This window comes from Chiloscyllium punctatum, chromosome 24, assembly GCF_047496795.1.
Source record: "Chiloscyllium punctatum isolate Juve2018m chromosome 24, sChiPun1.3, whole genome shotgun sequence".
NCBI lineage: Eukaryota > Metazoa > Chordata > Chondrichthyes > Orectolobiformes > Hemiscylliidae > Chiloscyllium > Chiloscyllium punctatum.
The window spans coordinates 54,387,013-54,409,812 of NC_092762.1; the positions used below are offsets into that span (position 1 = coordinate 54,387,013).

Sequence of the window (22,800 nt, forward strand, 5' to 3'; positions counted from 1 at the left end):
ACTGTGCCCCTTACTCTAGTCTTCTCCACCAGAAGACACATACTTACGGTTTCACTCTACTAGGTCACTTCAAGACCTTATACAATCAATAAGATAGTTTTAGAATTAAAGGCTGTTATTTTAATTGTCCACCTTGCTGTCATGCCAACCTTTCCGTGCTTGGATTCCTACAGTGTTCCAGTGAAGCCAATTTAAGCTCTGGGAACTGCATCTTATTTTTCAATTAGGCATTCTACAGACATCTGAACTTAACAATGAATTCAACAATTCTAAGCTATACACGTTGCCCATATTTTGGCTCCTTTTCTTTGCACATCTTGGCTTTAGTCTCATTTCTTCCTTGCTTGTGTTTTCGGATAGTAGCTGTTCATCATTTTACCATTCACACCTCCTCTAAACATATCTTTTGTTTCTTTACTTGTCCCATTACTAATTTCTTTTGGCCATGCACACTAACCCTTATTGTCATTTAATCTTTTTTCTCTTCCAATCTATCTCAGGATTTTGTTTTTGGCTCACTGTCCGACAGGAAAGGTTGACAGGGATACTTTGAAATAGAACTAATTCAGCTTCGGAAACCTGGTCAGCGTGGATGAATTGGACTGAAGTGTCTGTTTCCATGCTGTATGATTCTACAACCTGAAATATTAACTCTCTCACTCCACAGATGCTGCCTGACGTAAGTATTTTCAGCATTTGGATTTCATATTAGGGCATTCTTGTTGCTTGAGCTGTACATGTACTGTAAATTAGCATACTAAATGTTCTGCTATAAAATTCCGGTCAATGCGTTATCACTTTGAAAAGAATTGGGAATATGGTTTGCCTTCATGATATACACCTATTCAGAGAACATAATAAAAGAAGTGGATTCCACCTCACAGATGATACAAACTGTTAAGGAAAACTGAACTTATGCTACCTAACCTAACACCATATCAGGTTTCCACAGGATATTTTAAAAGGGAGTAAAAGTTCACAAGTGAAAAGATGATTCAATTGTACTCAGAAACCATTGATTTCAAATTAGGTTTCAATCATGTTTCTTCTGGAGTGGGAGGGGAGGGAATCAAAAAGATAGCAGAACGGTAATTTGTTTACCTATAGGTGATATTTTACCTGAATTTCTTTGAAATCTTTATCACATAGACCTTGTAAGGGATCAATGAAGTTTTGTTTGACTTCAATATCCAGGGAATCTTTAACCTCAGCCATCCTTTTCATCGATTCACCAACATCAATAAGAGCACCTCCTTAAATCAGAAAATTTAAATTCAAGAATCAATTGAAGGACAGAAAACTGAATAAATCTCTCTTCGATGAATTACAAACTAATACAATCCTTGTATCAAAATATTTTCTCCTGTCTTGCTGGGAAATCGCTTAATGTGTAATTTCTCCACAACGTATCACCTTCAAGAAAAACCTTGAATAATAATGAGAATGACCTTGAAAGGTCAGAGCATTGAGTATGGAAGTTGGGAGGTCATGTTGTGGTTGTACAGGACATTGGTTAGGCCACTTTTGGAATGTTATGTGCAATTCTAGTCTCCCTCCTAGCAGAAAGATGTTGTGAAACTTGAAAGGGCTCAGAAAAGACTTACAAGGATTTTGCCAGGGTTGGAGGATTTGAGCTAGGAGGGGCCGAATAGGCTGGGGCTGTTTTCCCTGGAGCTTCAGAGGCTGAGGGGTGACCTTATAGAGGTTCATAAAATCATGAGGGGCCTGGATAGAGTAAATAGTCAAGGCCTTTTCCCTGGGGTGGGGGAAGACCAGAACTAGAGGGCATAGGTATAGGGTGAGGAGGGAAAAATTTAAAAGGGACCAAAGGGGCAAATTTTTCCATGCAGAGGTTGGTACATGTATGGAATGAGCTGCCAGAGAAAGTGGTGGAGGCTGGTACAATGACAAACAGTTAAAAGGCATTGGATGGGTATATGAATAGGAAGGGTTTAGAGGGACTTGGGCCAAGTGCTGGCAAATGGCACTAGATGAGGTTAGGATATCTGGTCAGCATGAACAAGATAGACCAAAGAGTTTGTTCCCATACTGTACACCTCTACGACTCTGTAACTATAACCATTAGAGGCTTCACAGTTAAATTCAATGATGACCTCATTTGATTTTCACACAAAAACATTTCCATCAGAGTCAACAGTTAACAAGGAGTGAGAGGCCTTGTAAAACTTCCCTGTCCCCTTTGGAGTGGTGCTTTATAGCTACCAGCTGAAGCTAACTACCTCGGCACAAAGCAGGAATCTGGCTTGAGAAATTTCTGTGTGTATCTGTTTCATAGTGAATGGTGCTTTTGATAACTGAACCACCGGAACGATCTACAAGATTGCAGTTATTAACAGTCAGTTCTGCTCATCTGTGATTTGAGATATACAGAGATCTGGGACTTACACAGGTACAAGAGAACATCTCAACTTAAGGTAAATGTCAACTTTTAAGATAAATTTTTATTTAAGAGAAAAATATACTGTTGAGTAAGTCAACAATAAGCACTCCAGAAAATATTATTCCTTCTGGCGCTTCCCAACAAAGTTCCTGTTCCTTTGTATGCTAAGTATCCACTATTAAGAAAGTATTAATTTAGAGTCACATTAAATAATCTTTTTAAATAAACTTGGAAGTTATTTTTAATGCATCTTTCTTTTGCTCTGATGGAATCTCGCCACAAACATACTCAACAAGATAAATGACAAAATGCCACTACGCTCAATATAACACTTCTGAAATTGATCTCTTGATGTCAGTTACTCAGTTTATGTACTTTTGGGGAAGAATTTAGCCTTCCCAGCACATCCGTAACAGAAACACCAGAGTCAGTTAAGAATGAGCACAGGAAATCACTGGACGTAAGTGTTGGTAAACAATTCTAAGTGTGATGCTGGAAAAGTACAGCTGGTCAGGCAGCAACCGAGGAGCACGAGAGTTGACAATTCGAGCACAAGCGCTTCATCAGCCTGACTGGCTGTGCTTTTCCAGCACCACACTTTTTGACTCTGATCTCCAGCATGTGCAGTCCTCACTTTCTCCTAAACAATTCTAAGGCACGATAAATTAACCTCCCGAATGATATAGATTGTCATACTAATTCTATGAGCTGTCTCCGTATTAAAGTTATTGATTTCCCCTTTTTTCTCTTCCTTCAAGGGTTCATATCCTTTTGGAGGGTGAAGAGCAAATTTATTATCAAATATGGTCACTCTGAGAAGTCTCAACCCTTCCCATCACCTCACGATTTCCTTCCCACTATCCCTCCAATTCTGTAGGATAGTTTCCCATCTCCATTCATTCACCCCCTTTCCCTTAGCTGAAAGAAAGAACCATTTCTGTGACATACAGTGCAATTCAATTCTAATTCACGCTGTGCTATGATATATTTAGACAATATTTTACAATGAGCACACCCGCACAAGTAACAATCACAATATTGATTTGCACGTTCATAAAATGACATAACGAACAAAATACAATCCTGACAGTTTTGACCCTAAAACATCTAGCTCCAACTGACATTTTACCATTAAACATGGTTTTTAAATAAATATTAATCAAAATAATTCACTCACCAAAATTTGATTCTTCACCCAGATCCCTCCCAAATTTTATCATGGATTCTCCAAGAAGTCCTTCTGGTTGAGGGTAGCCTGGATTTTTTACCTGACCACGAATCTTTGATACAGTGTTCAGCATGGTTAGTTTAGCTCTGGATGCTGTGTAAAGATACAATTAATGAATTTTGGCAGTAATAGGATTTCAACCACAATAACTTTCAGTAAAATGAATAATAGCTGACAACCGTTCAGTGCTTACCATAATAATTCAAGAAACATCAAATGGAAATCTAAAGGACAGTACAGTACAATTTTTCATATTCATGAAATTGAACGTTGTCCCTTATATTTTCAACTTAAAGTCTGAACTTTCATTGTACATTTATCTGAGCTGAAAAATCTAGCATACATTAAGTGCCGTAACTATCCAAATTTGGGTACATCAGGAGAGAGGAGTTTGAACTGCATATTAGGGTGGAATACGGGTTTTGACGTTATCAGTAGATACAACTTGCTGTCATGAATTAAGAGTTCCACATGAGAAGGGTAGTGAGCTGCTTTTCTCCTGCTGGTGCTGCTGACTACTTGACACAGATCTTACACAAAAAGAAGTTCAAGTGTTAAACATGAGCTAATACTGGCTACAAGCCTGTCCTTGATAATGGTGGGAGCACTTTGAGGAAATATGGTGTCAGATAGTGAATTTCACACAAGTTTGCAAAACACCAATCTCATCCATCTGGCTTCTCAATGTAAATTAAATTTGATAAGTCCAGCCATCAGCAAGATCTCATCATAAGGTGTGTTCTCCAGCAATACAGGCACAAACTACTTTGGATGCTGCAAACCTGAACAGAAGATATGAAATACTGGAAATAAATACTCATTTGGTCAGGCAGAATGGCAAGAAATACCATTAGATCAGTTAACTTTTATCAGAACTGAAGATAGACAGGGATGCATAAGATTTTTAAGGAGAAGGTTTACAATTGGGTGGAGGGCAGATTAGATTAAATAACTAAAAAGATTTTACATTGCAAAAGCTGTCATGCGTGTAGTAAAGAAATAAAATACATATCCATGCAAGATGTGAATGAATGCCTAGCAGCCATCTGAAATCAACATGAGGAAGCAAGCAAAACAAGATCAAACCAAGGCACAACAATGTTAACATAACACCCCAATGTGAAAGATAAGGACTGGTTGTCATTGTACCAGAGGATTCATTAGAAAGAAACTACTGATACTGGCTTAACCTAAGAGTCACCATGCCTCAGGAACAGGGCAAAGTGGAGAAAGTGGAACATTCACAGTGACCTCAGTCAGTATGGGAATCATTCTCCACCACAAACAGTTGTCCAGCCGACTGAGCTAATCATCCCAATGTGAATCACTAATTACATTCTGTAACGACAACATCCTAAGATTGTGTCATAGGTTTTAAGTTAAGGGCCTGAAGTGTTAAAAGCACTAAATCAAACAATTTATATGCAGGTTTCGAAATTTAGATTCAAGTGTTGAACGGAAGAAATGTTGATTTAAGGGCTTGTTTGCAGTGCACTTGGTATAAAATAGATGTGAAGGAAGTCACCAAGGCCATTCAAAAATTCAGCAATGAGTACCACATTTTACAATGTTATCTTTTCAGGGTACACAGGAAGCCAGAAATGGCTATCAGCATCAACCAACAAATAAAAGCATTCCTTCAGGAATTGCATGTTTATCTTGTTTTAAACCAAGTTCACCACTTCCTCTAATGAACTATTGAGTAAAGGCACTACCTAGTTGTCGCACTATCATCCAAAGAAAGTCCCAGGATTGTTTCTAGTTTGTGCTGAGTTAAGCTAAGTTCAAGTTTCCTGCTTTTGATTGTTATCCAGTAATTACTGACAGGAATTAGGTCTTTGGTTGTGTGAGGTGAGAACAGGATTGAATGTGGCCGGCTCTTTGCATTCCATGGTTAAACAGCCTGTCATTATTTAATGCTGAAGTCACTCTAAGAGGCACAGAGCGGATGCTGAGCCCTGGGGAAACCACAAATTTTAGTAGTCAACATCTTTGGTTGAGATTGAGAGAAACCTATAAGGCACATCTGTCATAACAGCAAAGGATTTGAATCATCAGAAGTTCTTTCCTGTAATGTAAACAGGTCATGAAGTAAATATGTGCAGCTTGACAAGTGTTTTAATACTACTTTCTAAACTTTGGTTCTAAGTGGGGTCAACAAAATTACTAATGAAATGGTGGGAGAAAAATCCAATTTCTTCCAGTGTACATGATTTCTTTATTTGACAAGGTGGGAGGAGAGGAAAGAGAAACCATGTGGAGACAGAATAGCTAACAGACATGACTAAGAAACCAAGAAACCAATACAGTGTCAGCCAAGAATTTTAGAGCCCCTCGAGACAGAATGTATTCCAATAGTTTTTGTTTCCAAAACACAACTGAATTGATAGCTTTTCAGATGAGGCAAAGTTTTCTAATTTTCAAGATTCTTACAATCTTTAAAATTTTAACTTCAAGAATGGACTGAAAGTTTTAGAGATGATTCATCAGGAAATGTTTTTCAAAAGCTGAAAAGGAAATTTCTGATCCCTTTGAGGACATGGATCCTGTTTCTCTTTCGCTGACAATATTCAATAAAATGCAGAGCTTCAGAGCACAAGACGAATGCTTTAAAATTGTTAATCTGAATAATGCCAACATTTTATTTGAAATGTGCTCAAACTGTGTTTTTTAAAATGGAGGAAACCACCTACTCCAGAGTTCAATCATTTACTATGTGACAAAGTACACAGAGTGCATTACATGGGAACAATATTTGTACAAGATGCAGGGCTGTACACATGCAGTGGTGGCTCTGTTCATAGTTTATGGCTGTAAATCTACAAGCTGTGCAAACGTAAATTATTTGTTTTAGCCAAATTGCTGGCATCTTTACAATGAGGAGGGGGGGGATGGAAAAGAGAGAAGGGGGAAGTAGGGAAGGGGTGAGGGAGAGATGGTTAGTGGGGGGGTGGGGGGAGGAAGGGGATGGGAAGGGTAGAGGGAGAGTGGGAGGGGTAAGAGGGTGTGTAGAGGAAGGGGGTAGAGGAGGTTTGGGGTGGTCACAGGTGCTTGAGGGGGTGAGGGGTTGAAGGGACAAGGATGGAGAGTTTATGGGAAAGGGTGGCGAGGGGTGTAGGAAAGGGAGGGGATGTAAACGAGTGAGAGGGAAGGGATAAAGGGAAAGAGTAAGGGAGGGGATGAGGGCATGGGGGCATGAGGGACTGTGAGCAATGGGGTGTGAACAAGGTGGATGTGGAGCTGAGAGAGTATGTGTGTGGGAGTAAGACAAGTGAGGGGAGACGGTAGAGAGATGGGGATGAGCAAGGTGTTTGTCAGGCACAAGGTGAGAGTGTGGAAAGGAAAAGAAAGCACTTGAAACAATAAACTTCTTGAAAATAAATGTGAGATCTCTAGTTCAAGGCTGAATAAAATCAGGAGGTATTTAGAGAAAAATGTAGTAGATACTTTTGTAATTAAAACTGTTGGCTGTTAAATTAAAATCTGCAGCTGTGAACTGAATAGTTAGTACAGCCTGTTAAAAACATTCCAGTATTGTGTAGTAAAACAAAGTCTGAAGAAACTCAACAAGTCTGGCTATACCTGTGGAAAGAGTAGAAGAATTGATAATACTAGGGAAGGGAAGAGATATAAAGCATCCAGAAACAGGGGAACACCAAGCCCTATGATTACTCTCTCTGGCCTTGATCTCAAGTGTTTCAGGCAGGTCTGAAATGAGAGTATGGAAGTAGAGGGACAAGAGACCTAGATAAGGAATTCTAGAGGTTAAGGGCCTTGGCAGTAAAGGAATAGCTATCAATCGTAAAGTAGTTAAAATAATGAATGCTGAAGAAACCAGAATTAGAAGTCCACAGATGTCTTGGGTGGTTTGTGGGGTTAGGGTACACTACAGTCATGGAAACAAGGAGAGATGTGAAACCAGAATAAGAAATTTAAATTCAATACTATCCTTTACCTAAATTACAACAATGAGTACAATTGAAAAATATTTAATTGTCTGAAAAGCACTTTGAAATATCCAGTTGATGTGGAGGACACGATATAAATGATTTTTTTCTACAGAGGGAACCAGCATATGACAGTGAGTGCAGGGAAGATGGGCGAGTGGAATTTGTGCAAATAAGGACATCAGTAGATATTTGATGGTTTAAATTTATCAGGATATAGATTGCAGGAGGTTGATGAGTAGCATATTCAAATAGACAAATCTGGAGGAGATCAAAGGTATGGTTGACGACTTCAGCAGATAAGCTCTGGTGAGGGTCACATCGGGTATCAAGATGGTGAATATTAGTGGCCTTAGTCACAGTACAACATTTGGAGTCAAACCCGACACCAAGTTTGCACAATGTGGCTCAGACACAGATAGTTGCCTGGGAGAGAGATGGGAGTTGTTAGATTGGAAACAGTATTCTGTAGCACAGAATTAATTCAATTGCTTTGAATCTCCTAGTATTTAAATGATACCATATGTCAGACAAGCAATCCGATTGTTTTAGAGACAATGCAGAACTCTGATGCTGCGAAAAGGAGTAAAATGAAAAGGTAATCAAAATATAAGGCCCAGGTGAGATAAAACTAGAATGAAACAAGACTGAGGAAGACGAGGAGTCCATAATTTTTACAGAAGTTAAGATGTATGCGAGTAACAGATGTCTGTAGGACTCTGGATTTCAACTTAATGACAGGACTGAGATAAAGAAGAATATGTAAGCATGTATAATAAATGATTTAAGAGTAATAGTGGGCTTCTGCAAACATGCACGCAAATTTGATTGAAACTTCCCTCTGTGTTAGTGTTATCTCTGGTGCAAAGCAATTTTCTTCATGAATTTTATTTTGAAAAGCAGATATGGAAAATACTACTAAATAGGAATATAATAAGTGCCTACTTAACAGAAGACTATATTTCATATACTGCAACATTTCAGATCATCTTTACCTGGATTCGGTTGAAGGTACTCTGTGGTTTTTGTCAGGACATCAGCCACAGCTTTGCTGGTAATATCCACTTTCTGAAAGCAAATTACAGAAGGATTACGAAAAGTGATCAACAATGTTAGGAGTGTTGAGTAAATTGCCTAAGATATTTTGGGTAACGTGAAATCTAACCCTAACCTATCTTGCACTGAGACAGCACTGGAAAAGTCGAGTCTGGAAGTAACAAAGGTGGATGAAACACTCAGCAACAGACAGACCTAAGAAGGGAAATAACGAATGATGAAGTGAAATAGGACTTTTTCTGAGATGGAAAAGATCCAGGTGAAAAGTTCTGCTCTTTATCAATAAGGAGTCAGAGATTGCAGGCAGGGAGTTGAATCCAAAATTACAATCAACAAGGGGAATGATACTGGGAAGGGTCATTATAGCTCAATAAATTGCCCACCAACTCAACATCTAGACTCAGGCACAAAAGAATGTCCATTTGGCCAAGTTGCTGGAATGCTGCAATTTTAATATAACCAGATCTCAGGAAAGTTCTGATCCTTCTAATATGATAGCGCAGGAAATAGAAGTTTGTGAAATTCTCATTTAGGGTCACTTGCAATGGTTGTTAGTAAATTAATGTGAGGCTGAGTATTGTAATATTATCTGAATGCATTAACATATATTTGCTTTGCAACTGTTGCACATTATGCTCGTGACTAATTCGTAATAAGAGATATTTGAAACAATTGGTGCAAATGTTAAGAACAACTTTTGCTTAACAGGCTGGGTCTAGGATGAATTTATGTGCCAAATATGTCAGTATTTTAACTATGCATACTGAAACTGGCTGCACTTGGTTCAATACTCACGTAACAGATTAGGTGTTTTACTTTTTAATATCCAGTAGATGGCAAGAAGTGCATTTCTTTCTTCAGCCTTTTCTACCTGCTGTCCCCAATTTTCTAACACTACATCTTTTGCAAAAAAGATTTACATTCTCAGATTTTATCCAAAAATTATCTATTGTAAATACAATGCTGATCCAATTACTGGTACCATGGCCTTTAAGAGAAGCTTCTAGGCTTTGTTAAATTGTCAATAGCAAACTCAAAATTGACTGAAACAGTTATGGCTTGAGTTCGAATAATTGCTTTGTTGATGAAAAATTTAAAAACCACACAAACAGATGCCTTGCTATCAGAAAGGTGAGAATTGTAGAAGCATTTTGCAAGGCCAGCCATCAAATTTGAAACAAAGGTTTCTGGAAAGCATAAGCAAGTGCCAAGTAATCAAACCCACATTCAAATTATTACAATCAAAGACTGTGGAGTAGAGGAGTATCCGACGTTGCACTTTTTTAGTAGTGATCTCAGGTAGACTCTTTCTGCACTAAGGTTATCTCAGAAGTGAGAAATTATTACCCTCTAAGCAGAGTTGGACCCTTTTGGAGTAGCTTAACATTGGAGCAGATCTCACAATACCAAACACTACAACGATTGAAAATGACATTGAGCAGATAAGTTAAGAAACAATTAGGTGATCTGAACTATGACTTTCAAAATCTTCAGCTTTTTTTTAGTAAAAAGAGAGAAACTTGCATAATTTCAAAGTACAGTTATACTCAATTCAGTCTTTAATGGCCTGAGCTTACCACCTTGCTCCAGCACTTTGTGTATGTTATCCTTTTAAGTGCCATGGTCTTCACTTGGTTCACTCCTATCTATACAAGCAAAAGCTGTAATGTGGATTGTCATCTAAGGTCTCTCCCAAGGGCCTGTTCTTTGCTATTTTGTCTTTCTTTTCCATGTGCTGCCCTTTGATGACATCATCTACAAAAATGGAATTTGCTTCCACATACACGTACTGTGAGCCTCAACTCCCCATCACCTCTTTCAATGAGTCTGCTGACTGTATGTTGTCATAATACTTGTCAGGCCTACATTAACGAATGCAATTTTTTCCAGCTCCAATCAAAATCTGATTCATGCTCTTTTCGCACTAAGACTGAACGAGACTATTGTGCCACATTATCGTTAACTATCTTTCTTACAGCTTACCCTGCAACTTTGTATCACCAGCAATCGTCCTCATACATTCAAAAGTGACGTTCTTCAATTTCAGTTTTTTGACTGTGACTGGAATATGCCGCTTTCAAATGTATCATAAAATTCAGTGATACCATTACCCTACTTTCCAGTGGGCATAACTAATAATTAACCCTGTTTTATCACAGCGTTGGATCCAGGATTGACTATAGCTGCTACAAAACACTGTTGCCAAAATGCATCAAGTTCTCCCTAATCTATTGCTTCTGTCTTCACTGTCTTACATTAGGTTACCTATCCAATTTCTTCAGATTTAATCAGCAATACACCTCCACCAAACTTTTCTGTCTTTGACTCTGGTCACTTCTGCATCTTCCTCAAACAACATGCTCACATTAGATTAATCAACTGTTCAGACCTCACCAGTCAGGGCAACCAACCCAGCACTTATCAAGTGACTCACTTCAGTGCTAATCTTCAATTACAAGTAATACAGATCAAGAAAATCTCAAATTAAACTTAAAAACAAAATCAGAAAACAAGACTCAGCATGTTTTGGCAGTATCTATGGAGAAAAGGCAGACTTAATGTTTTTGTTTGATTTCCAGCATCGACAGTTCTTCAGTTTTATATCTCAAATTAAGCTGTTCAAATTTGTTGGATCACATCTAATAACAGCAGAAATGATACAGCTTCAGCAGTTTGAAAGTGAAATGCAAAAGAATATGATGATAAATTTACCCCATTGTGTTGGATGGTCAACAGGAGCATACTACTATCTTTGTAAAACAGATTTGGATTACAATATTTTTATCATTGATAAAACCTAATCTGTGATTTAATCTATACTGATTTTATGGTAAATGCAACATGCCGGATTAGGTCAAATAATTTATGATGAACTTCAGATCAAGGGGAGAGCCAAGTCAGCCTCCATGGAACAGGAAAAGTGTATGTAACTTCCTATCTGTGTCCCAACAATTTAACAAGACCCCCCTCAAAACTGTAAACCAGAATTAGAGTGGTAAAGCTAGAACAGTTAACACTAGCAAAGCAACAAAAGGTGACACTGCATGACAAGCAAAATAAACCAAATGACTAATGAAATCTGGAGCAGAAAGCTATGTGAAAACATTTTTATCAGTGGCTACAATGCTTACAATGTCTCACTCATGAGCTGTTCATTGAAGTAGTATTCTACATCACAAAATAAGCAACCTGTGATCCAAGTTTTAATGGAGTCCACCCTGAATTTAAACTGTAAAACTGTGACAAACTGTCAAGTATAGGTTAGGCAGATTTTCCCCATTGAAAGGTGAAATTCTAATATTTTGTTTACTGTGAGAGGCACATTTTGTTGAGAACTAAAGAGGATATAGGAGTAGGCAAAAACTTAACATATTTATTAGGTTGGTTAACGGGCAGGAACCAAGTATCAAATCTGCAGGCAATGACCAGTGGCATGCCATAATGATTAGTGCTAGGGCTACAGATATTCACAAAGTACGTTCAAGACTCTGACAAAGAAACCATCGTAATGTATGCACATTCGCTGATGACACAAAGATAGTTGGGAATCTCTAATTGGTAAGGAAGAATAAAGGCTACAAAGTGAAAGAGGTGGGTTAGGTGAATGAGCAAGAAAGTGGCAAATGGAGGACAAAGCAAGAAAGAATACAATGTGAAGAATGGAAAAGCAAAAGATACTTTAAAAGATCCAAAACTTTTAAATCCTGTGGGACTTGGGTGAACTTGTCTAAGGAACACAAAATTAGTGTTATGATCCTAATTCAAGTCAGAACGTAAAATAAAACCTGACTGGATAGAATCATAGAGGTGTACAGCATGGAAATAGACCCTTTGGTCTAACTAGTCCATGCTGACCAGATATCCTACATCCTATAATAAATCTAGTCCCATTTGCCAGCACTTGGCCCATATCCTGATAAACCCTTCCTATTCAAATACCCACCCAGATCTCTTTTAAATGTTGTAATTGTTCTAGCCTCTATCACTTCCTCTGGCAGCACATTCGATACATGTACCACCTCCTGCATGAAACACTTGTCCCTTAGGTCCTTTTTAAATCTTTCCCCTCTCACCTTCAACCTATTCCCTCTAGTTTTGGACTCCCCTATCCTGGGAAAAAGTCCTTGGTTACTCGTCTTATCCATGCCCCTCATGATTTTACAAATTTCTATAGTTAGCCCTCAGCCTCCTTGGAAATAGCCCCAGCCTATTCAGCTACTACTTATGTAAATCAATTTTTTAAAGTTAATGATGGAAAAACATTCACACTAGGCTGCAGATATTCTGAAAAAAAAAAATAAGTCTATTACATAAAACAAGAGAAAAACAAATTAAACATATACAAAACAGATTAGAAATATCTCAAGACAAATAGAAAAAAAACTTTCAACCCATTTCCAACACTACCTGTTACAGAGATTCAAGATCAGAGAATTGAGCTTCCGATCACAACCTAAGGTTTCTGCTTAAATAACTTCTTCTAGTTCCTTTTCTGATGACTGTGGAGATAATTTTATGATTTCATGTCACGTCTGCAGGCATGAATCTTACACAATTCTGATGGCCTAAACTTTCTCAGTTCTAATAACTCTACAAAAAAATCTCTTACCTTGGAAACTCCACTGACTAGAAAAAATGTCTGCTGAGGTGACTCGTTTCCCTGAATTGCATTGTACTTATTTTCTCTGAACTTAAAAAGGCTTTTTTTTAAACCAAAACAAAATTAAATGATTTTATTCAGTTTACTCTGTCTATTGTGAAGTTACTAGCATAAACATCTTATTCATTAACCCTATAAAGGTTCTCCCAGGTCCTAGATTGGAGTCACATGTTTTCTCACGAAAAATTGATTTAGGGTGTTGCTCCAAAATGACTTGGACCATTTTAAATGGAACCTTCACAGAACTAAACAAAATTCTTCTGCTTCTAATTTAAAATCCAACTACTAAAACTGATAACACATAATGCACCTTTCAGTGTATTACCATTACAGGTATACTAAACAATTAGGACAGCGAGTAGTACGTTCGCCTTTATTGCAAGGGAATAAGAAGATTTTGCTACATTTACACAGGGCATTAGGGAGACTGCACTTTGAACAGTTTTAGTTTCCACATTTAGTAAATTATATATTTTCCTTACAGGCAGTGTTCCCTCTAATTTTCTTAGCAACCACGCATGTCTCTGAGTCCCACTTGCAGCAATGATTTGCAGAAACGGAAGTCAATGCCCTGTTTGGCATGCCAACACCAACTATTGTGCACATGCAGCATTGAAGGATTGTTGCTTCAACAAGGAGGTAGAACAAAGGTTCAGTGGATTGATTCTGGACTGAGAGGCTAAGCAAATTGGGCAAATTTAGCACAATTCAAAAGTGATCCCAATGAAACAGCAAATTCGGAAGGGGTTTGAATTATTGAAATTCTCTGTCCCAGAAAGCAACCCATCATTAAATATGTTGATTTAGTCACTCAAAGGATTATGGGGAGTGACCAGTAAAATGCTGCTGAGGCAGAAGGTCAGCCAAGAAAGGAAGGTAATCCTGTCCCTACATCTCATGTAAGAAGCAGATGAAATCAGATTGACAAAGACACACAGACAGGCACTGCATCTGGACTTTCTGATATATTTTAGGCACTTACTGTTTTCCCCATCATAATCTACTTCTATTCTCCCCACCTCCCATATAGTGTATGAGTTTATGGAAATCACATACCCGCTCCATTTCTTTAAAGTCTTCATCCAGCTTGGTTCCTTCTGCACCACCAACTTTTTCACTGACAAGCTAGGGAAAACAAATTAAAATCACATGAACTTCCATATTTTAAAAAATGCAACAGCGCTTACACGATCTTATGGTATACCACATCATTATAAAACTATGGAAATCTTACAGCAATTAGATAGAATGCATGATTTATTAAATAGTCTAACAGCTGTCTCAGGTTTAGTGCTGTCATCCAATTCAATTCAGGGCATGGGTACCAATAATTTATAGAAAACAACAATTCTTAGTTCATCAACTCAACCTGCTCTTGCCAACATGGGGTGAAATGTTGTACCACTGAAAATATTTAAGATATAATTCACAGTTAGAAGGGTAAAATTTATATCAGTGCTGATACTTTTCCATAAATCCAATTTAGACAGCAACATTTTCACAAGTACTTGCTGGGAGAGAAATTCTGAAAAGTACAGCTCCATAAGATCTCATCAAATTCTCATTACATACCATTAGAATTCCATGAAAACTACCATCCATTCGTAAAATCAGACCCAGCTGAAAACCTTGACAAAATTTGTTGGTCAAAACAAAATGAATGCATTCCTGACTTCTTTCGAAATTTAAAAAGTGGACTCTGGAAGAGCATCTTGTATTTAACCTAATGATTGAGCAATGCAATAATCACTACTAAATTTCAACCAATTGTTTCTTACTTGGCAACAGCCTTAATAAATATTATTATCTAGCAATATCATATGAGGACATCAATGTTATACCTGTATAAGACTCAAACCATCTAATGCGCAATGGACTGTTTTGCTCCTCATTATCTAGACTTTACTGCCACTCCTAATTATTGTTGTGGTTCTGTTCACTGAGCTGGGAATTTGTGTTGCAAACATTTCGTCCCCTGTCTAGGTGACATGCTCAGTGCTTGGGAGCCTCCTGTGAAACGCTTCTGTGATGTTTCCTCCGGCGTTTATAGTGGTTTGTCTCTGCCGCTTCCGGTTGTCAGTTCCGGAATAATAATATGCTTATTGGCACTACTATTATAGGACAAGCCAAACAGAGAACAGCCAGGGAATTCCTAGAGGCATGGCACTCATCCACAGATTCAATCAATAAGCACATCGACCTGGACCCAATATACCGACCACTGCAACGGACAGCTGGAACTGACAACCGGAAGCGGCAGATTCAAACCACTACAAATGCCAGAGGAAAGATCACAGAAGCGCTTCACAGGAGGCTCCCAAGCACGGAGGGTGTCACCTAGACAGGGGACGAAACGTCTGCAACACAAATTCCCAGCTCGGCGAACAGAACCACAACAACGAGCACCCGAGCTACAAATCTTCTCACAAACTTTGAATACCCATCCAGATGCCTTTTAAATGTTGTAATTGTACCAGCCTCCACCACTTCGTCTGGCAGCTCATTCCATACACGTTACTACCCTTTGCATGAAAACGTTGCCCCTCAGGTCCCTTTTAAATTTTTCTGCTCTCACCCTAAACCTATGTCCTCTGGTCTAGGACTCCCCCATCCCAAAGAAAAGTCCTTGTCTAGTTATCCTATCCACACCCCTCATGATTTTATTAACTTCTATAAGGTCACCCCTCAACCTCCGAAGCTCCAGGGAAAACAGCCCAAACCTATTCAGCATCTCCCTACAGATCAAATCCTTCGACCCTGCCAATATCCTTGTAACTTTTTTCTGAACCCTTTCAAGTTTCACAACATCCTTCTGGTAGGAAGGAGACCAGAATTGCATGCAATATTCCAAAAGTGGTCTAACCAAAGTCTGTACAGCCGCAACATGACCGCCCAAATCCTATACTCAATGCTCTGACCAATAAAGGAAAGCATACCAAATGCCTTCTGCGCTATCCTATCTACCTGCAACTTTGCTTTCAAAGAGCTTTGAACCTGCACTCCAAGGTCTCTTTGTTCAACAACACTCCCCAAGACCTTACTATTAAGTTTACAAGTGCTGCTCTGATTTGCTTTTCCAAAATGCAGCACCTTGCATTTATCTAAATTAAACTCCAACCGCTGGTCCTCAGCCCATTGGCCCATCTGATCAACATCCCATTGTACTCTGAGGTAACCTTCTTCGCTGTCCAATACACCTCTAATTTTGGTGTCATCTGCAAACTTACGAACTATACATCACATCCAAATCATTTATGCAAATGACAAAGTAGAGGGCCCAGCACCAATCCTCGTGGCACTCCACTGGTCACAGACCTCTAGTCTGAAAAGCAACCCAGCCCCACCACCCTCTGTCTTTTACCTTTGAGCCAGTTCTGCATCCAAATGGCTAGTTCTCCCTGTATTCCATGAGATCTAACCTTGCTAACCAGTCTCCCATGAGGAACTGTGTCGAACAGTTAATAGCATGTGATGGTCTGCATCTAAGAGTTTTAAAGGAAGTGGTTGCAGGGGTAATGGAAGTTTTGATCAAAATATTTCAGATCTGTCTGGATTCCAGGAAGGTTCCACAGGATTACTGTTGCCAGCCAAAGTTTCATTTGTCCACATGCCTCAGCCCCAGCTCATCTGCAATGTCAGCTACCATTACTGCTTGAAAAAAATAGTTAATTTAACAATACTAACAATGATGGACAGGTTACTTGCCTTTAAAAAGGTGCAACAATCCTTCAACAATCCTTGGATTTTAAAACTGTTCTCTTCCCTCTCCCTCCCCCATTTTGGTCCACAAGCAAAAATATACAAAATAACATGGACTGCAGCTCACCACTATCATCCCAAGGATAATTCCGTTTAGGGAACAAATCCTTTCTTGCCAGCAACACCCACAGTTCAATCAAAAATAAAACAACTTCAGAATAAGCACTTAAAAATTCATTATTTCACATCCATAATTCTCTTGTACAATCTGAAAATCTAAGATTTTAGAATGAAGAAATTCTCCAGTAGTTTTTCCAATTTTCATCCTTCCCCACATGAAGAATTTCATCCTGTTTTCAATAGGCACCTGTCTTCCAGCAACCTTTATGTACAAGTCTACATTGCAAGAGCAGCATTTTCCATTTCAGGCTAATGGCAGAAAACCAAATTTCAAGGGTGGGGCACAAAAATCACAGAATCAAACCAGTTATTGGAGTATTTAAAGCTGATATTGGCAAGTTCTTTATAAAGCCAGCAGTCATAATTTGGACTAAGATGATGCAAAGTTACTGGATCTTAAGAATGAATTGAAGGAATTGGTAGATTTGCAAATGGCCAGCCTCACTGTAAATATATTGTGAAATAAATCTCGACAGATTCTTATATGTCCACCATCTGCGTCATACAGCACGGAAACATCCTATGCTCCAACTCGTCCATGCCAGCTAGGTATCCTAAACATTCTCAATGCACAAGGCCCTATTCTGAGCTAAACCATGGCCCATATAATCTTATAGGCTTTCATTAGACAGTCCACGCATTCTCAAAGACTTGGATCACATTACAAAATAAATTAATTGAGCTCTTTTTTTAAAAAAAGAACTGCAGTCGCAAAGCATTTGTTATTTTAAAACACTTTTAATGAACAATGTTTGGTCAGTCTTTTCATATATCCTGTGAATTTTTCCCTCGTCATATTTTGTGTTAAAAACTCAATTTTCAGCATGTTGAGTGGATAAACTAGTTACACAACACTCATCACCTAGATCCAAAGAGCACAGGCTGTATAATGGACGGATTTCAGAAGGCCAGTGGCAAAATTTGAAGAGTACTTCTTACAGAACAAGGAGACACAAAGTACCAAAATTTTTAAAAAATCTATATTTTATATACATATACATACACACAAATAAATATTAAAAAATATTTAAAAACCTATATAAATATATTAAAAATATAAAATTCTTTCAACTTTGTGTGTGACTAACAAATTTATTTCAGGACCACACATATATTTTAAGTTCAGTGTTGATGCCCACTTCACAATACTTCAGTATCAATTCAGAATTAAGTCTGAACTAATATCAATAAGATGTTTGACCACATGCGTATTGTATTTCAGCACCAGTACTGTGTAACAAACCTCTTGTTTCTGAGCTTCATTCTTCACTGTGAAACCTGCCTAATGTTGATTTCAGCAGGAACATACTGAACATAAACTTCAATTAGTTAGAGAAGAGCATTGTCTACACTTTTAACCACACATGCCGATAACTGTTGTCTGAACAGGACCAATGGGAATTTCAGGCAAAGTGAGAAAAAAACCTAGCACAGTACTAGCTGGCAGGGAACGCAAAAGTACAGTGCTTATTGCTTAACAGAAGAGATCAAATAGCATTGTTTATACCTATCACTAGTAACTGTGGAAGCAACTTCAGATAATGACTTTGCAATGTCATGATAGACCTCTACTCAGTATTTTTTTTTCCATAGTACTGGTATACTTAAGGTAAATCGAGAAATGTTGCAGGTTGCAAAAAAGACAGCCTCCTCTGAAATGGCCTTGAGGTAGTGTAAGAGTATGCTTGATACTGAATTACTCAAGTTGAGTATATGTCAGTCATTTGACTATTTCAGTGAAAAATACTGATTTTATTGCTCAAAGTCTTTTATTTCCATGATCAAGCATTTTCAAACATAGTAATTATAACTTCAAAAAACACAATATCACTTCTAACATACTTCACATTATACAAATTTACATGCTTTTACTAAATGTGTTTTTGGACTTTTAGGCCAGGCGAACTAAGGGCAACTTTTGTGGATTAATTACATTTCAAATTAATCAATCTTCTCATTGCAGAAACTAGTATGACATCTTGTCAGTCTTGACAACTTATTTATTAAAAACTGCATTTAAAAACAGCACTTTACAGATACTAACTTGACTCGCACTTTTATTTAACAACAATGCAAACTGCCAAAGCTATTACAACGCCAACTTTGCACCTTTGCCAGCTTCCACAGAAAACCGAGTGCAAAGCAAAAGTACCTAAAATACACCCACACCACTCTTAAATAACACCAGTATGGCAAAGAAATTTCATGTGGCTTTATTAATATTAGAGAGCTCAAGGTAATAAAAGGGAAATTGTGAAAATTGAAATTTGGCTTTGTAAAATTTCTCTCTTAGGCAATTTGTTATATTAGATAGGATAGAACCTATGGCACAGAAGCAGTCACAACTAGTCCATGTGGTGTTTGTGCTCCACTCGTAACTCCTCCCATCTTCTATTTAAATCTAGTTTAGTAACCATTAGCAGTCTACTTTAAATGCATGAATACAATTTGCTTGCTATTGGTATCCACTTCAGTATTCTCATCAGTCTTCAAGTAAAGATATTTGTTCTGAATTCCCTATTCAATATCTTGGTTACTACCATATGTTGATTGCCCAAGTTACATTCTTCCTCACAAAAGGAAACATTTTCTGTGTATGACTCTACTCAAACCCTTAATAAATTTGAAGACATGTTCAGTCACTCTCTCGCTCCTTCTCTCAGGTGTGAAAAAATGAGAGATTGAGCTGTCAATCCATATTTGATTTATATATGAATATAATCATGCATTTCTAGTATCAATGTTGTACAATTTCTTTGCATTCTCTCTGATGCTTCTATAATACCTTTTAATAATATCGCAGCCTGACTGAACACTACTCCAAGTGTAGCCAAATTCAAATTTAATGCAGATGCAGCATAACTTCACTAGCTTTGAATTCTATCCCTCTAGAAAACAAAATTTTGTTTTATGGTGTTGCTAATTATTGTAACCAGGCCCAACTATATACAGGCAGTTCTCCTATAATGCGATGCTTGCATTCTTGTGCAACCCTGTATGGTAGAAAAACCGCTCCTTAGAAACAGCACCTAAAGTGTTGGGGTGATGCAATCACATTACAGCCAACACATGGTTTAAAAGTTCACACTTTACAAAGTGCTCCCAAATTGTCAATCGCATTATAGTGAATGCTCATTAACGAAATACATTTTATAGCAGAACGACCTGTATATGTTCTAATCAAATTCTTCAGAGATGATAATACACACCACTGGAGGCAGGTGGAACTTGAACCTCTGGTTCCTAGTTCAGAGGTAGGCACACCACCACTGTGCCACAAAAGCCGTGCCCCCGCTCAGATCCAATTATAATTTAAACCGGCCAACACATCTGCAATAATTGGCAAGTAGAAGAAAAATGGCTGATAGTCTTGCAATATAAAACTGCTTGATATGAACACTCAGGCTTAAGTTCGGCAGCATCTGTATTCCTCATCTTGAAGATCCCAAAATTGCTTCACTGCCTACTTTGTTATTTCAAAAGTGTTTTGACTTCACTGCAATCTAAGACTTATGGGAAAACAGTACTTTTATAAGGATTGTTTGTTTATTTGAGGGCAAGCCACTCAATCATAGTCAAGGAAACTTCACCAGCTGTAGCAAACAGGAGTAACTGGGAATTTGGTTCAAAATAGTAAATTCAAGACAGAGAAGGAAAAAGGTACTTCAATTAGGATTTGCTGCAAGAAGTAAAGTCTCCACTGCAGGCGGGGAGGCATGGATCGAGTTCTTGCCTCTGCAGTATGATGTCACAAATGCAAGAAAAGCAGCTGATTGGTAATGTGTCTTAAAAATCAAAGTTGAATATTTAATGTGTGTTTAAATTTCTATAAGTGTTTCTCTCATTTTCTAAGAAACCGCAAGTTAAATTTTCATACTAAGTCCATACATATTTTATGGCTAAAAAGTTATCAGGAGGTACAGAATGTTTGGTCAGAAATGCCAATTGGAATGTATATTCTGCAGTATGTCAGAAGTCATGGACAAATATGTGTCACAGGCAAGCTCACTGCAGGAAGCGTCTCTATTGCACAAGCTTGACCTCCACGTTTTGAAACTTCAACAAAGACTGGAGTCAATGTTTTTTTATCCACAAGGCAAAGGACTACATGGATAGCATACATAGGAAGATGGCCACATCACTGATCAGAAGTTTATAGGCAGAGAGAAAATGGTAACTAAGAGGCAACCTTAGAAACCACACGTGTATTGAAAGAGCCCGCCCGAGTCTATCATGTTTGCATGTTTGCAAAATCATGTTTGCGAAATGATTTTCCACTTTGGGAACTGATGAAGATCTTAGGTCCACGGAGGATTGAAATTAAAGCCAAACCTATGACAGCACAGGCAACTCAGCAGTATTGGGGGGGGGGGGCGGGGGGGGAAGGAAGAATGATGGCACAATAGTTGCAGGGTATACCATAGGTGGGAATCATGCAGGCATAACAATATGTTCCCTTCCAGTAGCTAGGATCAAAGATGTCATAACAACTGCCAAGACATCCTTCTATGGGAGGGGAAATCATCCAGAAATTGTGGTCAGCACTAATCAAAGATTTCAGCAGGAAGAGACATGAGATCCTGAAGGCAGATTTCAGGGAGTTAGGAAAGAATTTTTAAAAAGGCCCTCAAGGGCAGTAATTTCATCTCCCATTGCCATTTGCTAGTAATCAAAAGAATAGGAAAATTGATCAATTGAATACAATTGAAGGAGGAAAACCATCAAATTTCTGAGTCATTTCGATCTGAACAAGCTGGACGTGCGACGTCTTCACAGGACTAGGACTGACATCCACACAGGGACATACACTAGTATTTTTGAGTTAGCTTTACACTAACCTGTGTCAGGGGATAGGAACATGAGGGGTAACCCAAATTGGAAGGAAGTGAAAAAGCTGCAAGGGATGCAGGATGCTTCAGAGGGGGAATGATGTTGAAAAGACAAAGCTAAGGGCCCAAATGCACACAGCAGACTTGAATGTTCAAAGGCACAAATAGAGATACAGCGGTGTGATCTAATTACTGCAACAGAAATATGTCTGCATGGTGATCAGGATTGGGAATTGATTATTTAAGGATATTCAACATTTTGAATGGACAAATAAAAACGATAAGCTGGTAGAGTTACTGAGATAATAAGGGATGGAATTAGTACATTAGTAAGGGAGGATCTCAAATCAGAAGAATAACATGTACATCTGTTTGAGTGGACTAAGAAACAGCAACAAACTGCAAACGTTGGAGTTGCATATTGGCCACCAAAACGTATGGTAATGTAGGGCATGGTGATAATGACATGAGATAAATGTGTAACATGGGCAACTCAGTTAGCACGATGATTTCAATCTGTATAGATACGGAGTAAACTGTGTGCTAATTTAAGGATGAGTTTCTGAAGTGTGCGAGGAATGGTTTTTAAAGCAGTATGTTGAATGGCCAACGAGAAGGCATGCTAAATATCTGCTAAGTATCTGACTTCAATTTTTCAAAGTGAAAAGGGCGCAAAAAGAAAATGGAACTTAGTTTAGGGAATAAACAAATTGTTTTTTGACCCTGTAATATCTTTAAGGTAACTATGAATTCAATATAGTCATTTGTTCTCATACTCTTTGAATTTTGAGAATTAAATT

General features: G+C 38.2%; 1 protein-coding gene across 3 annotated transcripts in view; it reads right to left on the reverse strand.

The window, feature by feature from the left end:
* The window catches only part of sh3gl1b (SH3-domain GRB2-like 1b), a 129,785-nt gene that overhangs the window by 43,267 nt on the left and 63,718 nt on the right, over positions 1-22,800 (reverse strand). For all 3 annotated transcript variants that reach the window (XM_072593841.1, XM_072593839.1, XM_072593840.1), the window contains exons 2-5: positions 14,349-14,417; positions 8,572-8,644; positions 3,579-3,722; positions 1,120-1,253 (exon numbers count right to left, since the gene is read on the reverse strand). In XM_072593841.1, the coding sequence (XP_072449942.1) occupies positions 1,120-1,253; positions 3,579-3,722; positions 8,572-8,644; positions 14,349-14,417 (420 nt within the window). The remainder of the gene's footprint in view (positions 1-1,119; positions 1,254-3,578; positions 3,723-8,571; positions 8,645-14,348; positions 14,418-22,800) is intronic.